The sequence below is a fragment of the Oryx dammah genome, unplaced genomic scaffold, assembly GCF_014754425.2.
Source record: "Oryx dammah isolate SB20612 unplaced genomic scaffold, SCBI_Odam_1.1 HiC_scaffold_9, whole genome shotgun sequence".
In the NCBI taxonomy this organism is placed as follows: domain Eukaryota; kingdom Metazoa; phylum Chordata; class Mammalia; order Artiodactyla; family Bovidae; genus Oryx; species Oryx dammah.
Window position 1 is genome coordinate 28953364 of NW_024070193.1, and position 17385 is coordinate 28970748.

Below are 17385 nucleotides of genomic sequence, written 5' to 3' on the forward strand. Positions count from 1 at the left end.
TTATTCCTACAGGACCAATCCAGCTATTGAGAAGTCAGTTTCCATTATTTTTTCCCCATGTGGCAGAACTTGCCAGGGGCCTGGAATACAATTTAGACTCCAGTCAGATGGGATTTGCACTTCATCCAACCCTGAAAAGTCACTCCTTGGCTATTATTTTTCACTCTATTGTAAATAGCAAGAGGCAGATGAAAAGGTAAAAAATATGTTGGTTGGAAGATACTTATTCTCGCCTACCTAGGGTAATCAAGAGGCGACATCAGCTCCAGATTTGGTAAGTAATAACTCACATTTGACTTTAATACACTGTGATAAACTTTGAGGAATATATCTTTTAAAACATAAAACGCTTTACCTCTGATTTAAAGTTTGGGGGATTGGTCCTATGCCGTTGGCGGGTTAGATTTAGCATCTCTGGAAATTCCAGAGCAATTTTAAACTACTCTTTTTGATCACTTGCTGCAGTTCCAGCTTTCAAAGAGAATGAGATGTTTTGGGAATGAATTGTGATGGACTTATATGAAAATTTATATGACCAAGAATTGGATTTGTTCCCCTGGAATATTATAGATTATGTTTTATGTTGGAATTACATCAGTGTGCAGAGCAGCAGAAGGCTGGCTTAATGTAGCTAAAAATATACCTTGACTTTCCACTTGGAATAAAACTCTCCCCTCCCCAACCCGTTCCTTCCCTAATGAAAATAATGGCTTCATGACTCATAGACATGATAGACAGTAGGGAATATTTGAGTCTTAAAATAGGAAGAGTTTGAGAAAGGACTAATAGCCCTTTTCTAATTTCTTTCCCATCCATCTCTGTCCTCCTGTTTTCCCTGTCACCATCCTATTTCAGGCCTTCAGCACCCCATGTCTCACTGCAGTGGCTCCTTTGTCAGTCTCCAATCCCTCCTTGCTCTAATTTTTCCTGTACACTGTGTCATGGCCCATCCTCCTCCCACCCCACTTTAATCATGTAATCCCATGCCATTTTTCAGTGGGTTTCATTTGTTCCAAAGTAGATCACAAACTAACTTTCAAAGGCCTTTTTAGATATGAACCTTGCCCCTTCCTCCTTCCACACAGTCACTCACTTCGTAACCACCCCCTTAGTCCAGGCGTCTACTAAGTCTTTCCTGGAGTTGGGCAATAACCTCCCTACTGGTTACATAGTTTCTTTCATTAAACCTGCCCTTGCCCAGTTTATGATTACAGTACCATTGGTAGCATGCAGGATGATTCTTGGTGCTACACAGACAGTAATTTTTAAAAATTATTTTTTATTGATGGATAGTTTCTTTACAATGTTGTGTTAATTTCTGCTGTACAGCAAAATGAATCAGCTCTATGTATCCATATAGCCCCTCTTTTTTGGATTTTTTCCTATTTAGGTCATCACAGAACACTGAGCAGAGTTCTCCCAGCTATACAGTAGGTTTTCATTAGTTATCTATTTTAGGCATACTATTAGTAGCATATATATGTTAATCCCAGTTTACCAATTCCTCTCACCACTTGATGTCCATACATTTGTTTCCTGTGTACACAGACACTTTTTTATTTTCAAAATTATCTCTAATCACATATTAATACTTTATTGTAAAAATACTACTAGTAGATCAAGACCATGAACTTATGCATATTATTGCTTAAATGAGCATCATCAAAAACGTGAGCTAGGAGGGTAACCTCATGAGGTTTGTGGGTCTGCTGAAGCACTTCTACAGCATTTTGAACCCTAACTCTACCTCACCTCCCAAAGGCAGTTTTCCAAACTCACCCCCCGGGCTAGATCAAGGCTTACTGCCTTGCCTACATCAGCAGTTATTTGATTGTAACAGTGGCAGAGTGACCGCACTGGCAAGGTCCTACCTTCTTGCTTTCCCCTTCCATTGCCTGCACCTTTATTGCAAAGCTGTAAAGCAGTGATTTGAAACATTCATGCAGTTTTCTGAGGAGCCTCAATTACAAATGATGATTATCTTAGCTGCTGAGAGAATCTTGTTCGATATTCTTGTTTTATTTTTTAAAATACTTACGGGAACTTGATGTTCAATGAAGACCCTTAGGCAGAAAGTGCTGAAAGAGGGAACAAAGATGATGTAGGAGAGGGCTGAACGTAGTGAAAGCTCTGAATCCACAAAATAAGTTGTGGCTTTGTAAATTCACTAAGTACATTTGAGGAACAATAAACCATAAAAGAGGTTACCGTGACCTTGGTTTCTGCATAGCTTTTGAGATAAAAGGTCTCAGTATCAGAATGCATTTGGTTGACTCTAGTGTTGTTGACTGATTAAAAACAATTCATGCTCTTATGGAATGCTGATGAGGGACTGGTCTGGGTCCTGTGTGCAGGATGAGCTCTGGAGGCAGAGATCAAAATTGCTTTGCTAAAATGGAGCTCTAAAATGTAAGCCTTTGTAACCAGAAATGAATGGGGCAGAGCTCCTGACATAAAGATTAAGTTGCTATACATTCACTTTGCATTTATTACTTATTAGAGTACCTATCTTAAAAGCATATTGAAGATGTTTCAAATTCTCATCATTGCATAGAATAACAACTCAGAAAACATTTACTATCAGCTAGTGGGTTTCTTTGAATAGTGTCATATTTTTCTGAATGCTTTTGCTTTAGAAGTGATACTTGGGCTTTATTTTGATTCAATCATTTTTCATATGTACAACTTTTAGACTTAGGGATAAAGTGAAAACCTTGAAATGAACACAAGTGGTTCAAGCCTTGCAACAATTGCTTATTTGGTATGAACCTTGGGCAAGTTACTTAATTTCTTTAAGTCTCTGTTTTCTCTAGGAAAATGAAGATGCTAGTAGAATCTGTGTCATAGGGCTGTTTAGAGAATAGCTATAATGTATATAAAGCACTTAAATGTTACATTTTCTACTTAGTATTTCTCTCATATGTAAAATAAGAATAATGCAGTAAAGGGAACACTGTCAGGCTCTCTGGTCTCCTCCTAACTATGTACTGAGAGCGTGTGGTGAAGTTTGTAGATGGTATTGCAGTCCAGGTTTAAGAATGCCTCAGTCTCACCCTCCCACTCACCCCTTTCTCCCCCTGTTGAGTTCAGCAGAGGGAGCTATATGGATAGGAAAAATAGCTAGATGGGGAACAGATTCTTTTCTAGCGATGAAGCGCTAATCAAGGCAGGTCTTTTCAGCTAAGACTGAATCAGAAAATACAGTTTAGATGTCAAGGTTTAAGTGAAGACCTCTGTTTACTACTTCTTAAATCAGGATAGCTCTGGCTAAGGTGCTTCCTCAGTTGCCAACAGAGATGTGACATGACCTGCTTAGTCGAAGGAAGTAGGCTCTGCATCAGCCTTAGACAGCAGGGAAAATGAGAATGTCCTGCTCTTGAGCTGATGTTTAAACCAGATTCCCTGACCTAAACTACAACGTTTTGTAAAATGTGGCCCAATGAACGTCCTGGCTTCTGACCAAAGAGATCAACAACTCTTCCTCTTGTGACAGCAGGGAGAAAGCTAAAGGATCATCACTTTCCTAAATTCCTTCTCAACATGTGGAGTCTGTTGCACTGGGACTGCTAGACTTAGCAAATAGAAATAAAGGACAAGCAGTTTAATTTGAATTTCAGATAAACAAGGAATTGTTTCATAGTATAAGTATTAATATGTCATGTACAATATTTGGGACATTACTTATACTAAAATATTATTTGTTATTTATTGGAAATTTAAAGTTTAAATTTACCTGGCAAGTTTGTTTCTAACAGTTTTTTAAGGTCCATTTGGTAATGATTTATTGAGACTGATAGAAAGGCTTTCAGAGCTCTTTGGGAGGTTGTCCTGTGTGTTGTAGGATGTTTAGTAGCATTCTTGGCTTTTAATCACTAAAGCTTAATAGCATCTTTCCTCTTTCCATTGTGACAACCAAATATTAATATGCCTCGAGGCATTGCCAAATGAGTGCCAAATCACCCCTGAGAACCGCTGCTTTAGAGACAGTAGCAAAAGCCAGGCTATGAAGCATATCAGGATAGCAGACCAGAAGGTGGCACCTTTTTTTTTTTTTTTTCTTCTACTTTTTTGACCACACCACATGGTATGTGGGATTTAGTTCCCCGACCACAGGTCAAACTCACACCCCCTGCCTTGGAAGCATGGAGTCTTAACCTCTGGACCGCCGGGAAAGTCGAGGAAAGTGGCACTTTTATCTAGTACTGATGCAGATCCTGTCCTTACCTCCGTTCCTCATCCCTTCCCACATTCTGGGCTCCTTCATGGTGATGTAACAAGCTGTCTAGACCTATGTAGAAAATCCCGTAATACAGGTTTGTCCAGTGTTGATTATAATCACTAGAAAATTATGCTCTATTCACCCTACCTTTCGAAACAATTCACGTGAGCCTTTATGTGGCTCCTCTTCAGGTTTTAACTCAGATATCTTTTTTTGAAGAACACCCAACAAAATATTAAACCAAGTACTTAAATTTTATAATTTTATCACAGGTCATCAGTTTGTATAACCTGGGTGAACTTAACATTTAACTCAAAATTCTTAGAGTCAAAGTGCCTTAATTAAGTGTATGTACTCTTCTTTTGTTCAGTTCTATAAAGGGAGAAATTTAGAGGCATTGGATAATGAATTCTGCCCTTCAGACATTTCCACCTACACATTTATCCTTGAAAAAATGCTGATATGCCTTCATGTAATATTTCTTATTTGTGAAGGTTCCCTGACTGAATATGTTGTCTCACTTCTTTGGGGAAAAAAAGAAAAAACTGAGGCGACTTTTGCCTTATTAACTTTGATTGTCCAGCATTGATAATTAATTTTGTAGGCCTATCAGCTTATGTAGTGGGAAAATTTCATTAGCAAGTTAAATGTAACTTCGTTTCTTCATAGCTTCCCATATTTTGTAGGCTTTTAGAGAAGCAATGGTTTTATAAAAATCCATTGAGCAGTGCAAAGACAATGTACTTATCTGGTTATATTGTGTAGAAAAAAAAAATCTCTTTCTGGAGTCCCTATAAAGGTTGTATGTTCTCAGAGCTCTCTTATCTAGTGTACTTCCTTAAACCAGAATATTCTTTCCCTAAGAAGCCCACCTTAAAGAACAACATTATCTTTATTTGTGATCACAGGCTTTCATCGTGGCAGAAAAAAAAATCTGAACCTTCTCAGACTCTGATATTTGTATTTAATCAATAACCACATTCCTTTTTCATCTGTCTTACCTCTGCAATTGCATTTTCCCAGCTGTGTATGCTTTATTGTGTAAGAATTCAATTGAAAGAGCCATTCATGTTTGCAAAAAGGATGATGTTTTATTATTGGTGATAAAGAAAAGAAATTTCACACTTTGTATAACCGACCCTTTCTTTTAGAGCATGGCAAATTCTGAAAGTGAGGAATAAGTTAACAAACCGTGGCAAGAGAGGCCACAGAAGGATCTTGTAGTATTCTGACCACAGTATAAAATAAGACCTGACAATTTTGATGTCTTTAATTGACAAGTATTCAGTTCACTTCTGAAATGGATCATCTTTGCCCAATTTGAGGGTTATGTAGACTAGAAAGAATGAGGGGATGATAGTCAAACTATTTAACGTTTATATGACGTGGCTTGATGAATGAGATGAGATGCCATATTACTGGGACAGGATCCCAAAGACCCTTTACGGGTCCAGATGTTCTTCCTTGAGTGACTGGACGTGAGGAGGTGGGTGGGGGCTCGGAGAGGGGCCAGGTGGTTAGGGGTATGGGAGAAGCCCTAAGGAGGTTCACAGTAGCAACTGTTTATGAGCCAGTCTGGTAGTATTTTGATATTTGAGCAACTGGAACAGGTATACAGCTGCGTAGAGCTGAACTAAGAAGTAGAGAATCCTGGGGTAATGCACGGCCATTAGAAACTTAGACCACCACTTGGAGTTTCTGACACTGCCATTAAATCACTGTGATGATCTCGGATCAGTCAGTACTTGGGGGACTGTTTTCTCTTATGAAAATATTGGGTAACAACAACTTTAGGTCCCCCTCTTAATACCAGAGTTGGACACGACTGAAGTGAATTAGCAGCAGCAGCAGCAGCAGCAGCAGCAGCAGCAGTTCCATCCTAAAGATCTGCAAGTTCTATGCATACAGTTGTCTCTAAGCTTCTAGAAAGAATTGAGACTACAGTGTTTCATAAGGGTTGGGCTCTGTCTTGCTCTGTGCTTTGTGGATAACATGATGCTTGAACAGGGACGAAGCCTGTAGTAGCCGTACATGCGCTGTGTTACCGGGAACAAGACAAGAGCAGTTCACTGTTTTTTATATGGGTAGTTTAAAATATTTTCAAAAGATTAAGAGTTTTCAGTGTTTCGAGGAAGTTATTGCACAGCAGAAAAATGTGCTAGTTGGCTACAGACACAAACCAAACATGCCTTTTGTCCCAAATTGCCAACATCAGGCAAAAATAGATATTTTGGGATTTGTTGTTGTTTGTCTCGATCATAAAAAGTTCTGTTGACTCATTTCACCTTTGTGTTCTTTGGTTATTGATAGTGTGTTTTTTTAACATTTGATGAAGGTTAGTGAGATAGCGCCATTAGAATATTTAAGAACACGTTTGTGAGCAGTGCCATGCCTACAGAGACTAAAGGAAATTCAAGTGACTTCAACCCCCCAAAATTGTCTTAATTGTTTGTTTTAATTTGTTTGAGTCAAAAGTCACTTTCTAAGTTTATACCACATCTTACAAAATTTTATGTAAATATGAGGAAGTGCTCAATATAATTATGAATCACTTGAATTTTCAGAAAAAGAAAAAAGATATGGTTTCTGAAGCACATTCTGTATTAGGAAACTCAGTGCTGAATAAGGACCTGCACATGTATTTCTTTCGGGTTCCTACACAACTGATCATTTAGTAAAATGAACTGGTTCTGTTTTAATATCCTGTTGCTTATTGTACCTGACAAACAGAAATGAGGAAAATGAAGAATTGACGATCTGGGGTCATTTTCTTGAAACTTGCACATAATTCCCATTTCTGCTTATTAGAGTAAAGAAAAGATTTTCTGTAACAAATTAAGAATATGCATAACCTGTTATGACATAGTCATAAGCATATAATAATATGGTCTAGAATTACAGTAGTCTCTCGAAGTACATCATATTCAAAATTCACTGGATACGTCTTAGAGACATCTGTTGTAATTACAGGAACACGGTTTCTAATTCATTTAATTCCCTTTCCTACCTAAACTGTACATATAAGTGAATTTTAAGAGACTGTATAAATAAATTTTTAATTACAAAATGATGTTATACAATACATTATTAATAATAACCAACAATGCATAATGTTTATGCATGAGTCCATTAGAAAGACAAGCTAATGTATGTCAATTCTAAAAGAATGCACTAATTTGTCCTGAATTTGTGAATGAAGTTGAATCCATGATGCAAGCCAATGAGTGCAATAACACAGAATGGTTCTGCATGCTATTTTGCAGTCAAGAAACATCTTGTACCTATGGCATTTAAGAAGTATTTAAGATTTGTTCGTCACATGTGATCAAGATCTGATTTTTCAGCGAGCCATGCGGTGGGGAAATTTGGAACAAGACCATTGGGTTGACAATACTAGCTTTTGCCCAGACAGGTGCAGAATAAAATGGTCTAGAGCATCCAAGAAATGTGTACAGTTCCTTACATTTCAGCACATGAAAATCACAGGCTTATTGTCATGAAGTTTCCCCTGAGGGCCAAAAGGTCTGCCTGAACGGGGTTCCTTTGTTCCACTAACGATAACAAATTTCTGAAATCTCCATGGCCAGCTCCAGACACTCACTGGTCTCGTGACAAGATTCAAAAAGGCTGCAGTCAATGTCACAGCTGCAGTTGCAGTCATTCCGGGAGTGGCTTTCATCTGAGGTGTGATGGTACCTGTGAGAGGGGCAGCAAACATTGATACACACCGTTTCACATGTGTCTGGGAGCATCAGGAGACAATCCAGAAACTGGCAGAACAGACAGGTGAGGATAAGGGAGGCGCAGTCCTCTGGTGAAAGAAGAAAGAAGGACAATTATATGTGGCTCATCTGGGGACGCAGATGCGGGGCAAGCATGTGCAGTGGTGTGCTTGATAACTTTATGGCCGACTCTTAATAATTTATCCCTGTTGGGGGTGATGTACACCGTTATTTTCTCAACTGCTCCCACCCCTGTCCAGTACTCACTCTACTTAAGTAATTGCTTTATTAACTTCCTGAGCATTTCCTATCGATTCCACATAATCTGGTTATTTAAAGTGCCGTCCCTTTTCTAAACTCCTATATTTACATTGTGTATAGAGGTGCTGGGAAGCTGCACAATTAGCTACCTCTCTTGAAACCTTGCAGTGGTCTGAAAAATAGCAAGTCCTCCGCAAGTGCTGGGAGCTTTCAGGAGCAATTAGATTTGGGGACAAGGAGAGACCATCCACATTTCTGGCTTCTCGTCACAAGGCTTTTTTATTTGTTTGATGTGGATTCCAGTAAATCTGCCACACCCATATTCAGCGCCAGTGAAAAGCACATTTCAAAACGTAACATAAATTACTTTTTAAATAATCGTAGTTGTTTGTGGTAGTATATTATTTTTAAGCCCTGTCTCATTTTTCCTCCAGTTATGTAAAGCCTTGATTTTATATAGTTAAATGAAATACATCATCATGTACACCTAAAATGGTATAAATCTTATCAATCCTCTGTAAAAAAAAAAGTTTTAGAAATTTACTATGCAGACTTGTAAAAATATGAAAAGTATCTCTAAGGCACTGAAGGTAATTGGTAATTCTAGCCAAGCAGCTGTGATGGGTTATGGATTATTTTTTGTTTGTTTGTTTCTATAAAGGGAATTAGTGAGAAGATGTAGCAGTTCTTTTGTTAAAACTATAACTTCTTTCCTTTTCTTTCTTCATCCTCCCTCCCTCCCTCCCCCCCCCCATTTTTTTTTTTTTTTTTTTAAGTTAAGAAAATCTCAAAAACATGTAAGGGTTTTTAAAAAGGGTAGGTAAGTGTTCATGTGATATATCATCTAATTAATTAAAATCAGTATACTGAAGACTGCTGATGGTTGAAAGTAACATTTTAGTGTGAATTGGGGAAAATTCCCCTCTCCTAATGGGCATATCAGTCAATTAACATTATTAGACTTTTGTAATCTATTTTTCCTCCATTAAGAATGTTAGTAATCTTTGGTTTTCAGACTTCAGTTGACTGACTACACAAGCCTGCAAATTCTGCTTTCTGCCTCATCTGCCAGTGCTGTCTAAGTGTTTTTAGGTCCCCATCCATTGACTTAAGAATGTCTTCCGGAAAACTTTTTTTCTGTTATTCGTAACAGAACTGCTGTTCTGTTGCACAACATTGCTTAGTGTTTAAGAGAAGGGAGAATATGGAAATTCTCTGAAAGGGAACAAATATTTTAAATAAAGTCATTCTAATTTATTAAAAAAAGAATATATATATAAAGGTCTAAAATGAGTTCTGCATACAGGTAAACAAAAATCTCCCTTCATCCCTCAGGCCCTCCTGCCCTCTCCCCAGCCTCTCACCCTCTGATCCTTTCTTCCCAGTAAGACAGAGTGGTAAAGAACCATGCCATAAGTTTTATGACCTCTTGAATTGCTATGTATTGTTGCAGGTGCTGTGGCCATTACTCAGTATTTATAGTTTAGGTGGCCTATTTCATAATACGTCTATGGTGTGTGTACTCATCTCTGTGCCAGACAGCGTGTATTTTTATTCCCTCAGAGCCAGCTTCTAGCATGTGGCCAACTCACCCATAGCTCATAAGTCACTACAAATCACCCACAAAAATTCAGAAGAGTGAGTGCCGTTCATAGACTATTCTCAGCATGCATTTCTGAAGAGGGCATGTTGGTGGTCAAAGATCTTGGGCATAAAGCCTCGTCACTTTTTTTAATGCCAAGACTGCTGCTCTAGCAGCCCCTGGCAAAGAAGAGGCTTTCAGGAGAAAATATTCCAAGTAAATTCTCCCTGATCTCTTAGACTGGAGAATCAGAGACTTACTCAGGTCTGTGACCATATAAAAATAATTTACCGACCAGATCCTGTCATTTGTAAGTATTACAAGACTGAACATTTGGCTTAGAAATAAGTCAGGTTGGGTGCAGGGTGTCCTCTGGGGATGGGAGCTGGTATTTCCTATCAGAGTGTGAAAACCTGTTTGTGAAATGGCCTTGTAATTTCCTGTGGGTATACAAATGTTTGGTTTGAATCGTCTTGCCAACATCTCCTCAAGTTGTCAGACCCTGGAGGTCTCTGCTTCTGAGGTACCATAGATTTTATGTATGGTATTATATATATATATATATATTGTACTATATGTATATTGACCTAATCCTTTGGTCAAGCTGGCATTTGTTTCCTTCCTTATCTCTATCTTGCACTTGAGAATAGAGCCCGTTATTCTTTTTCCGTTTATAAGTCAGTCCTTTTTATTTGGTTATAAAAGGCAGAGCCTCTAGCCCAGAAAAACACGGCAACATTAATGAATTGAAAACAGATTTTTTCCCCCACTTTCAAGTGTGTTTCACACAGTTCCTAAAAGACGTATTAAATAATTCTGCATGATCAGGGGAAACTGTTTTGCATATGGTCCGTTTTTGTTTGCAAAAAAGTAACGTAAGCTGTTCAGGAGAAAATTCTCAACGGTTTGAAAAGAGAATTGGACTTTCCATTCTCCTGAATGGGTATATTTTCCCTTGCCTGCAGTATTCCTTAGGACTTTAATGTTGCATAAGCTTGATGTTCCATAGCCTGTCATTAGCACTCCTCTTGGCCCATCTAAAACATCATGACACCGTGCGCAGCATCCATCCAGCTACCTGCGTCTCATCTCTTCTGCACTGTGTTCAGAACATCTCTCACTTAGCAAGGCCACATTCATCATGGAGCTCCCTCTTTCCCACATTCCACAAACCTATCTCTTTCCTAATTTTATCTTGTGAATGGCTCCTGAACACACATATGAATTGCCTCAAAGCTGCACCTCATTCCTGTCATTTTTCTTTTCCTCATCATCCCCTCTCCAACCAATTCTCTCCTGAGTTTCGCCGATTCCCTTGCAGAGTCCTATTGGAAATTTGTCAGCCTCTGTCAACTGTCTTAGCTGCAGCCACTATCAGGTCCATGGAAACAGCCTCCGGTCCAGGACGCTGCTTCCACATGAGCCCACCTCAAATTCATTAGCCCCTGTGATATTTAAAATCATAAATTAGAACATCTCACTCTCCCTTTAGAATCAGGTCCTAAATCTTTACCTCAGGCTACAAAGCTCTCTGCTTTGAGTCTTCTCTTTGGTTTTATCTTTTTCCAAATGCCGTTCTCTCTGTGGCTTCTGCCTGTGCCACTTACTTCTTTTGTCTACTAATCGTTACTAGTGGCTGAGGAGCTAATGTCCGTACTAACGATTTACTGGTGACTAGGAGGGACCAAAAGAAGAGGTGGCAGAGCTTTCTGATTATTGCTAATTTCCTCACTTGGCTTTTCCTTACATATTCAGTTCCTTTTATTGAATTACGTGGCATCACGGCATAGGCTCTGCATGTTGCTGTCAGGATACCCATCTCATTTCTCACTTCTTCCTTCCTTAAACCTGAGTTAAAGGAGATCTGAGACCTTCAGGCCATTCAGCCGAATGTGGTATTTGCCTTTGAGCAAGAAGCCATGACAGAAACCCTCTTAGGGTGCTTTTATTTCCTCTTTACTTTCAGCCCTAGGGTGCATGGAGGATGTGAAGACTGTAAAGTGCTAAGCGATACTCTTATGATCCTGAAGGAGTACTGCAGCCTCTGGAGCATTCCAAATGTAATTAGAATATTGGCTATTTAAGGGGGAGAATCTGTTTCTGTTTTGTATATACATTCATTTGTATTACTTTTAGGTTCCACATATAAAGTTCATCTTTCTCTGCCTGACTTACTTCACTAAGCATAATATTCTGTAGTTCCATCTAAGTTGTTGCAAGTGCCAGTATTTCATTCTTTTTTATGATTGAGTAAGGAAATGGCAACCCACTCCAGTGTTCTTGCCTGGAGAATCTCAGGGATGGGGGAGCCTGGTGGGCTGCCATCTATGGGGTCACACAGAGTCGGACATGACTGAAGTGACTTAGCAGCAGCAGCAGCAGTATTCCATTGTATAGGTACACCATATCTTAATGTGGTTGCTAAAGGGGAGATAGAAAGGGGGGGCAAATTAGGGGTATGGGCTTCACAGATCCAAACTACAGTATATAAAATAGGTAAACAACAAGGATATACTGTGCAGCACAGGAAATTATACCTGTTATTTTGTAATAACCTATAGTAGTACTCTTGCCTGGAAAATCCCATGGAGGAGGAGCCTGGTAGGCTGCAGTCCATGGGGTAGCTAAGAGTCGGACACGACTGAGCAACTTTACTTTCACTTTTCACTTTCATGCATTGGAGAAGGCAATGGCAACCCACTCCAGTGTTCTTGCCTGGAGAATCCCAGGGATGGGGGAGCCTGGTGGGCTGCCATCTATGGGGTCACACAGAGTTGGACACGACTGAAGCGACTTAGCAGCAGCAGCAGCAGAGTATAGTCTGCAAAATACCGAATCACTATGCTATATACTTGAAGCTAACACAGTACTGGAAATCAAGCATACTTCAAATTTAAAGAGGCAGGGAGCGCCCCTCATGGTCCAGTTGTTAAGATTCTGCACTTCCAATGCAGGGGGCACAGGTTTGATCCCTGATCAGGGAACTTAGGATCCCACATGCTGTTCCACACGGCCAAACAATAAATATGGGGGGAAAAGAGAGGCAGAATCTGCCTCATTAGAAAAGAGCGTATTTAGTTATAATGGAGAAGGTAACAGTGCAAAGGAATTTCCACCAATGTACCTGAGGTCAGTCCCTCATTCACGATCCTGTCATCTCTGAGTTTGCCCTTCTAGCTGTCATTGTTCTTGCCACCACCGTGTCTGGAATCAGGAGGAAGGCAGAACCAGAGGTGGCTGTAGCTGCCCTCTGTGGTCCCTGTCAAACTTCTCAACTCCAGAAGCATACCGCCTGCATCCTTGGGAATCATTTTCCAAAGTGGCAAGAACATGAATTTAAAAAATACAGATTAAAAAAAAAATCCTATCCTCTTCTCCCAAAACAAAATTAAAAACAAAAACAAACCAAAAGACAAGATGAACCTCCTCCAAACACCGTATTCTGGTACATTATGGTTAATGGTCACTGGGAGAACTTGGCATTAATAACAAGGTTCATGACATGGTGGCTCCAACTGGTTACTGGAAGTTTTTGGTTCAAAAGTGTAAAAACTGGTTCCCACTCCCCCAACATTAAGTTCTTCAAAAAAGTCTGTAATGGAGAATGGAAATAGATAAAGTGTGACTGCCTTTCTCTAGCTGGGGTATCATCCTTGATTTTATCAATTTTAATAGCTACTTAAATATGTCAAGATCTATTTAAGTTCAGACAAGCACAACTAACATTGAAGTTAGTTCTTTAGAATGAGAATGACTAGATTTGGGTGATACTTAGTAAATTTGTGCTTATGTTTTTTTCTGAGCAAATGAACTGAAATAATTATAAAATTGAAACATTTTATAAGGTGACACTATTGCATTTAATTGTATGAAATTTACAGTGTAGAAAATGTAATCATTTTATTCAGTAGTCCATGGTGTAATTAAGACTATTCTTTTGAGGTGTCTTATATTTATGATTTTCCTCTTCCACTTGGATGAGACACCTCAGATTCAAAATTATACATCCATTAGGTATATTCTCAGATTCTTTTTAAGGAGCCTGTTTTCTCATAGCATGTATATCCTGGTTTTATCATCCACCGGGATGCTTTTACAGTCAGAACATAGAAGCAGAAGCACAGATAGTGCTCTGGACTTCTCCCCTTTTCTTCAGGAATGGGACCACACAGGATGAGCCATGATTTAATAATAATGTCGCAGCACATAGTGTGTGATGTGCAGTAAAGATCCTTCTTAAATTCCCATCAGGGCACACACCATGAACTGTGCTAATGGATGTAGCGCATTTTACAAAATCTGCATGTGTGAGGCTTCTCCATCCCTGTTTTAAGTGGGGGCAATGTATATAAATAATAGATATTAGCAATTAAGCATCCATTCCTATGTACTCATTTATATATTTGAAAATAAATTAACCACAAACTACATGAAAGTGGACGCAATCTTCTCTCTTCCCTTCTGTTTCCCCTGCTGTTCCTGAAAGATATTTCTGTATTTATCTCAGTATGAACAATGACCCCAGCTCTCAATTTCTGCATCCTTAAATTAATTACTATCAAAATTTCCTAAAATGAAGTGAATCTGATTTAACTGTTTTAGTTCCTTGATGTTTGCTGTCTAGGATAATAAGGGTTTCTTCACACTGTTTGTGGGCCCTTGTCTGGATGTTTTACTGTCTTTTAACCAGATATCAAAAGCGCTTACCTTGGTAGGGAGATTTTTTTTTTTTTTTACAGCTAGGGAAATGAAGAGTAAACTATTACCTAGGCTCTTAGCTTAATATTGGAATTTCCTGGACCACAATAGCCTTGGTTCAGGCCTTAACGAGACAGTCTAATTCAGCAGTCTTCATGAGTCTCCTTTGCTCTTTTGCAGAGTAAATAGTTTTTTTCTACATGTGGCATCAGAGTAGGGTTGCCATTTTAATGGAATAGTCATTTGGATCTTCCCTGAGAATACAAGGGTTCAGGCAACATGCTGACTGCATTGGCCTTCTCATTCTGCCAAGATACCTGATAAGACAGGTCAGAGTAGTTCTGTTGTACGTGTGTGTGGATACATATAATGGAAATTCCTGATTCTGGAATCATTACAAGAGCTGTGTAACCCTGACACGATTTGACAAAATTCTTTACTGTCAAAATGCTGAGAACGTTGTTGTATTGCCTGTTTTATTGATTAGCATCAAGCTCTAACAAAACAAGAAGTATGGACATCATCTTGACTCAAGGTCATAATCTGGCAGTCTACAGGCCAAAGTTAGCCAAAATCCATGTCTTGTTGTGAGTATCTGGGGCTTCATAAAGGAAGTTGGCAACATCATAAGTGTTGCCAACACTTACAAATTGAGAGGTTGCATGTAACATGCTAGGTCTGGCAACTCTGAACCTCTTTTTCCTTCTGGCAACAATTAGTTGGAGCTGAGTAGATGTAGTGCTCTTTACCTTGCCATAATACTCGCCAATGCCTATTGTTTACCTTCATGCTTCATTATTCGCATTATCACCTGGCAATTGCAGGCGATCCTGTCTGTAGCTTCTGGTCGAAAGCATCCATGACAACATTTTCACAAGATCATATGTAACATGTATTAGAAATCTTTTCCTTACTTTTTAAAACCGTAATCATAATAAAAGCAAAAATTAGACACCTATTATGTGATAGACTTTGTCCTGGATGTTTGACCCATGCTATGTCATTTGATCTTCCAAACACCGTATGGTGCGTTACTAGCACCATTAAATAACTGAAAGTCTGGGATTCATAGGTGGTAAAACTTCATCCAGTTTTATACAGTGAATAAATTTGAGTCAGGAATTAAACTGATGTGATTTCAAAGTTCCTATTATACAGAGTTCATTTCATTTTTTGTCTTATTTTGAAAGGCAAATATGAATTTAAATATAGACCAGGAAATATACCCTGTTATGTTTTCCTTTGAGAAACTTCGAGTTTTCCTTAAATGCAAATATCAATATGGAATATTATAAAGCTCTTGAGTGATTTGCATCTTCTGTAAAGGTCACTGCAAAGTTAGCCTGACTAAAATTCCATATGTCTTAGTCTGAAGCCCATTACTTTGAACTTGACTATGCTGATCATTTAACATCAGCTCAGTTTGAAATTGGTTTTGCAAATGAAACATGCCTCTTATGTCATACATCGAGATGGTTTGATGTAGCTTTGCACTGATTCAAATGCCTAGGAGGCAGTTTTACCAGAGGAACCAACCTTTTCCCAGGCTGCTGATGTCAGCATCCTTATAGTTAAAGAAGTCTATTTTTACACTTTTTCAACTTTTTGATACTATTCCACTCTGCCTTCTTCTCCTCTCAGTCTAGACTCAAAGGTTGAATAGTTCCAGATCCAAGAAGAGAAAAAAATTGGCCATTTAAAAAATTTACTTCATAGCTCCATAGCCAGGATGATTATACCTCACTCGAGCTATTTAAAACCCTTTGCCTCAGACTCCCACCTTGGAGAGCAAACAACCTGCCAAGCACCTCGTAATTGCAAGGTGACCTTGACATGTGTCATTCACCAGAGTTTTCAAATCAAAGTCTTCCTGTTTAATATTCATAAAGACTTTTTTTTCCCCCTAACAGCATATGTGATGATTTTCCAGGGGCCGGGGTTGAGGAGCTTTATTTAGAGATGGGTTGATTGTGAGAAACATACCATCAGTGTCTCTCGGATGAACTGAAGTATCAGTTTGGAGGTAGGAAAATTTCGTTTGGCTTTCTTCAAGGGAGGACAGTGATATGCTGGATTCTGACAGTTTTTTCTCACTGGGGGTTTCCTTGGCTGGTCCATCTGTGATATTGAATTCGGATACTGAATTTATAACGATAGCATTAATGGCTTTCTGGTCTGCCTGCTTTTCATTTGTGAGTTGCACATCTAGATGAAAAAAGAAAACACACATACAGACACCTGCTGTAATCGACATGACCTAGGTATCCAAAAATGGATGTGTGCAGACAAATTCCCATTCTAGACTTTTACAAGATTAAAATATTATTTGAAAGTATGCAACATTATTGAATAGGATTGTTTTGAATGAAAATATATGTAAGAATAAACGTGCAATAATTATAAAATTTAAAGCACATGGCAATTTTCACATTTCATGGTAATTTGTAACACTAATTTCCATGGTGGTCTTTGTAGTAATGGGTGGGAGAAGCAAGGCGTTCACTCACTAGAATTAACAAAAATCTCATAAAATGTTGCCAGCTTATTGTCATAATGTGTTGTGGATCTCAGAAGTAGTATTGGGTTAGCCAAAAAGTTATTTGGGTTTTTCTCTAACATCTCATGGAGAAACCTGAACGAACTTTTTGGCCAATAAAAGGATTTTTAAATGCTGGACAGTACTGTTTAATAATGTGTATGATCTCAATCAAGTTGTTGCATTCCTTTGTCTTTACAGACCTCAGTTTCCTTCCCTGAATAAGAAAAGGGATCACACATAACCAGCCTATAAGCTCATTTCTGTGTCTACCCTTGAAGACTCTTTGGTTGCCAGTCTTTTCTCTGCTTTGCCATTTGTTAGGTCCTTATAAAGGTCATAGTCGTTCTTTGTGGCTTTGAGAGTG

The 17385-nt window shown here is 38.8% G+C and overlaps 1 protein-coding gene across 2 annotated transcripts in view; it reads right to left on the reverse strand.

The window, feature by feature from the left end:
* Positions 1–7770: 7770 nt before the first annotated feature.
* MDFIC2 (MyoD family inhibitor domain containing 2) overlaps positions 7771–17385 on the reverse strand; it is a 108845-nt gene continuing 99230 nt past the window's right edge. For both annotated transcript variants that reach the window (XM_040247240.1, XM_040247239.1), the window contains 2 exons: positions 16466–16687; positions 7771–8030 (listed from right to left, as the gene is read on the reverse strand). In XM_040247240.1, the coding sequence (XP_040103174.1) occupies positions 7771–8030; positions 16466–16687 (482 nt within the window). The remainder of the gene's footprint in view (positions 8031–16465; positions 16688–17385) is intronic.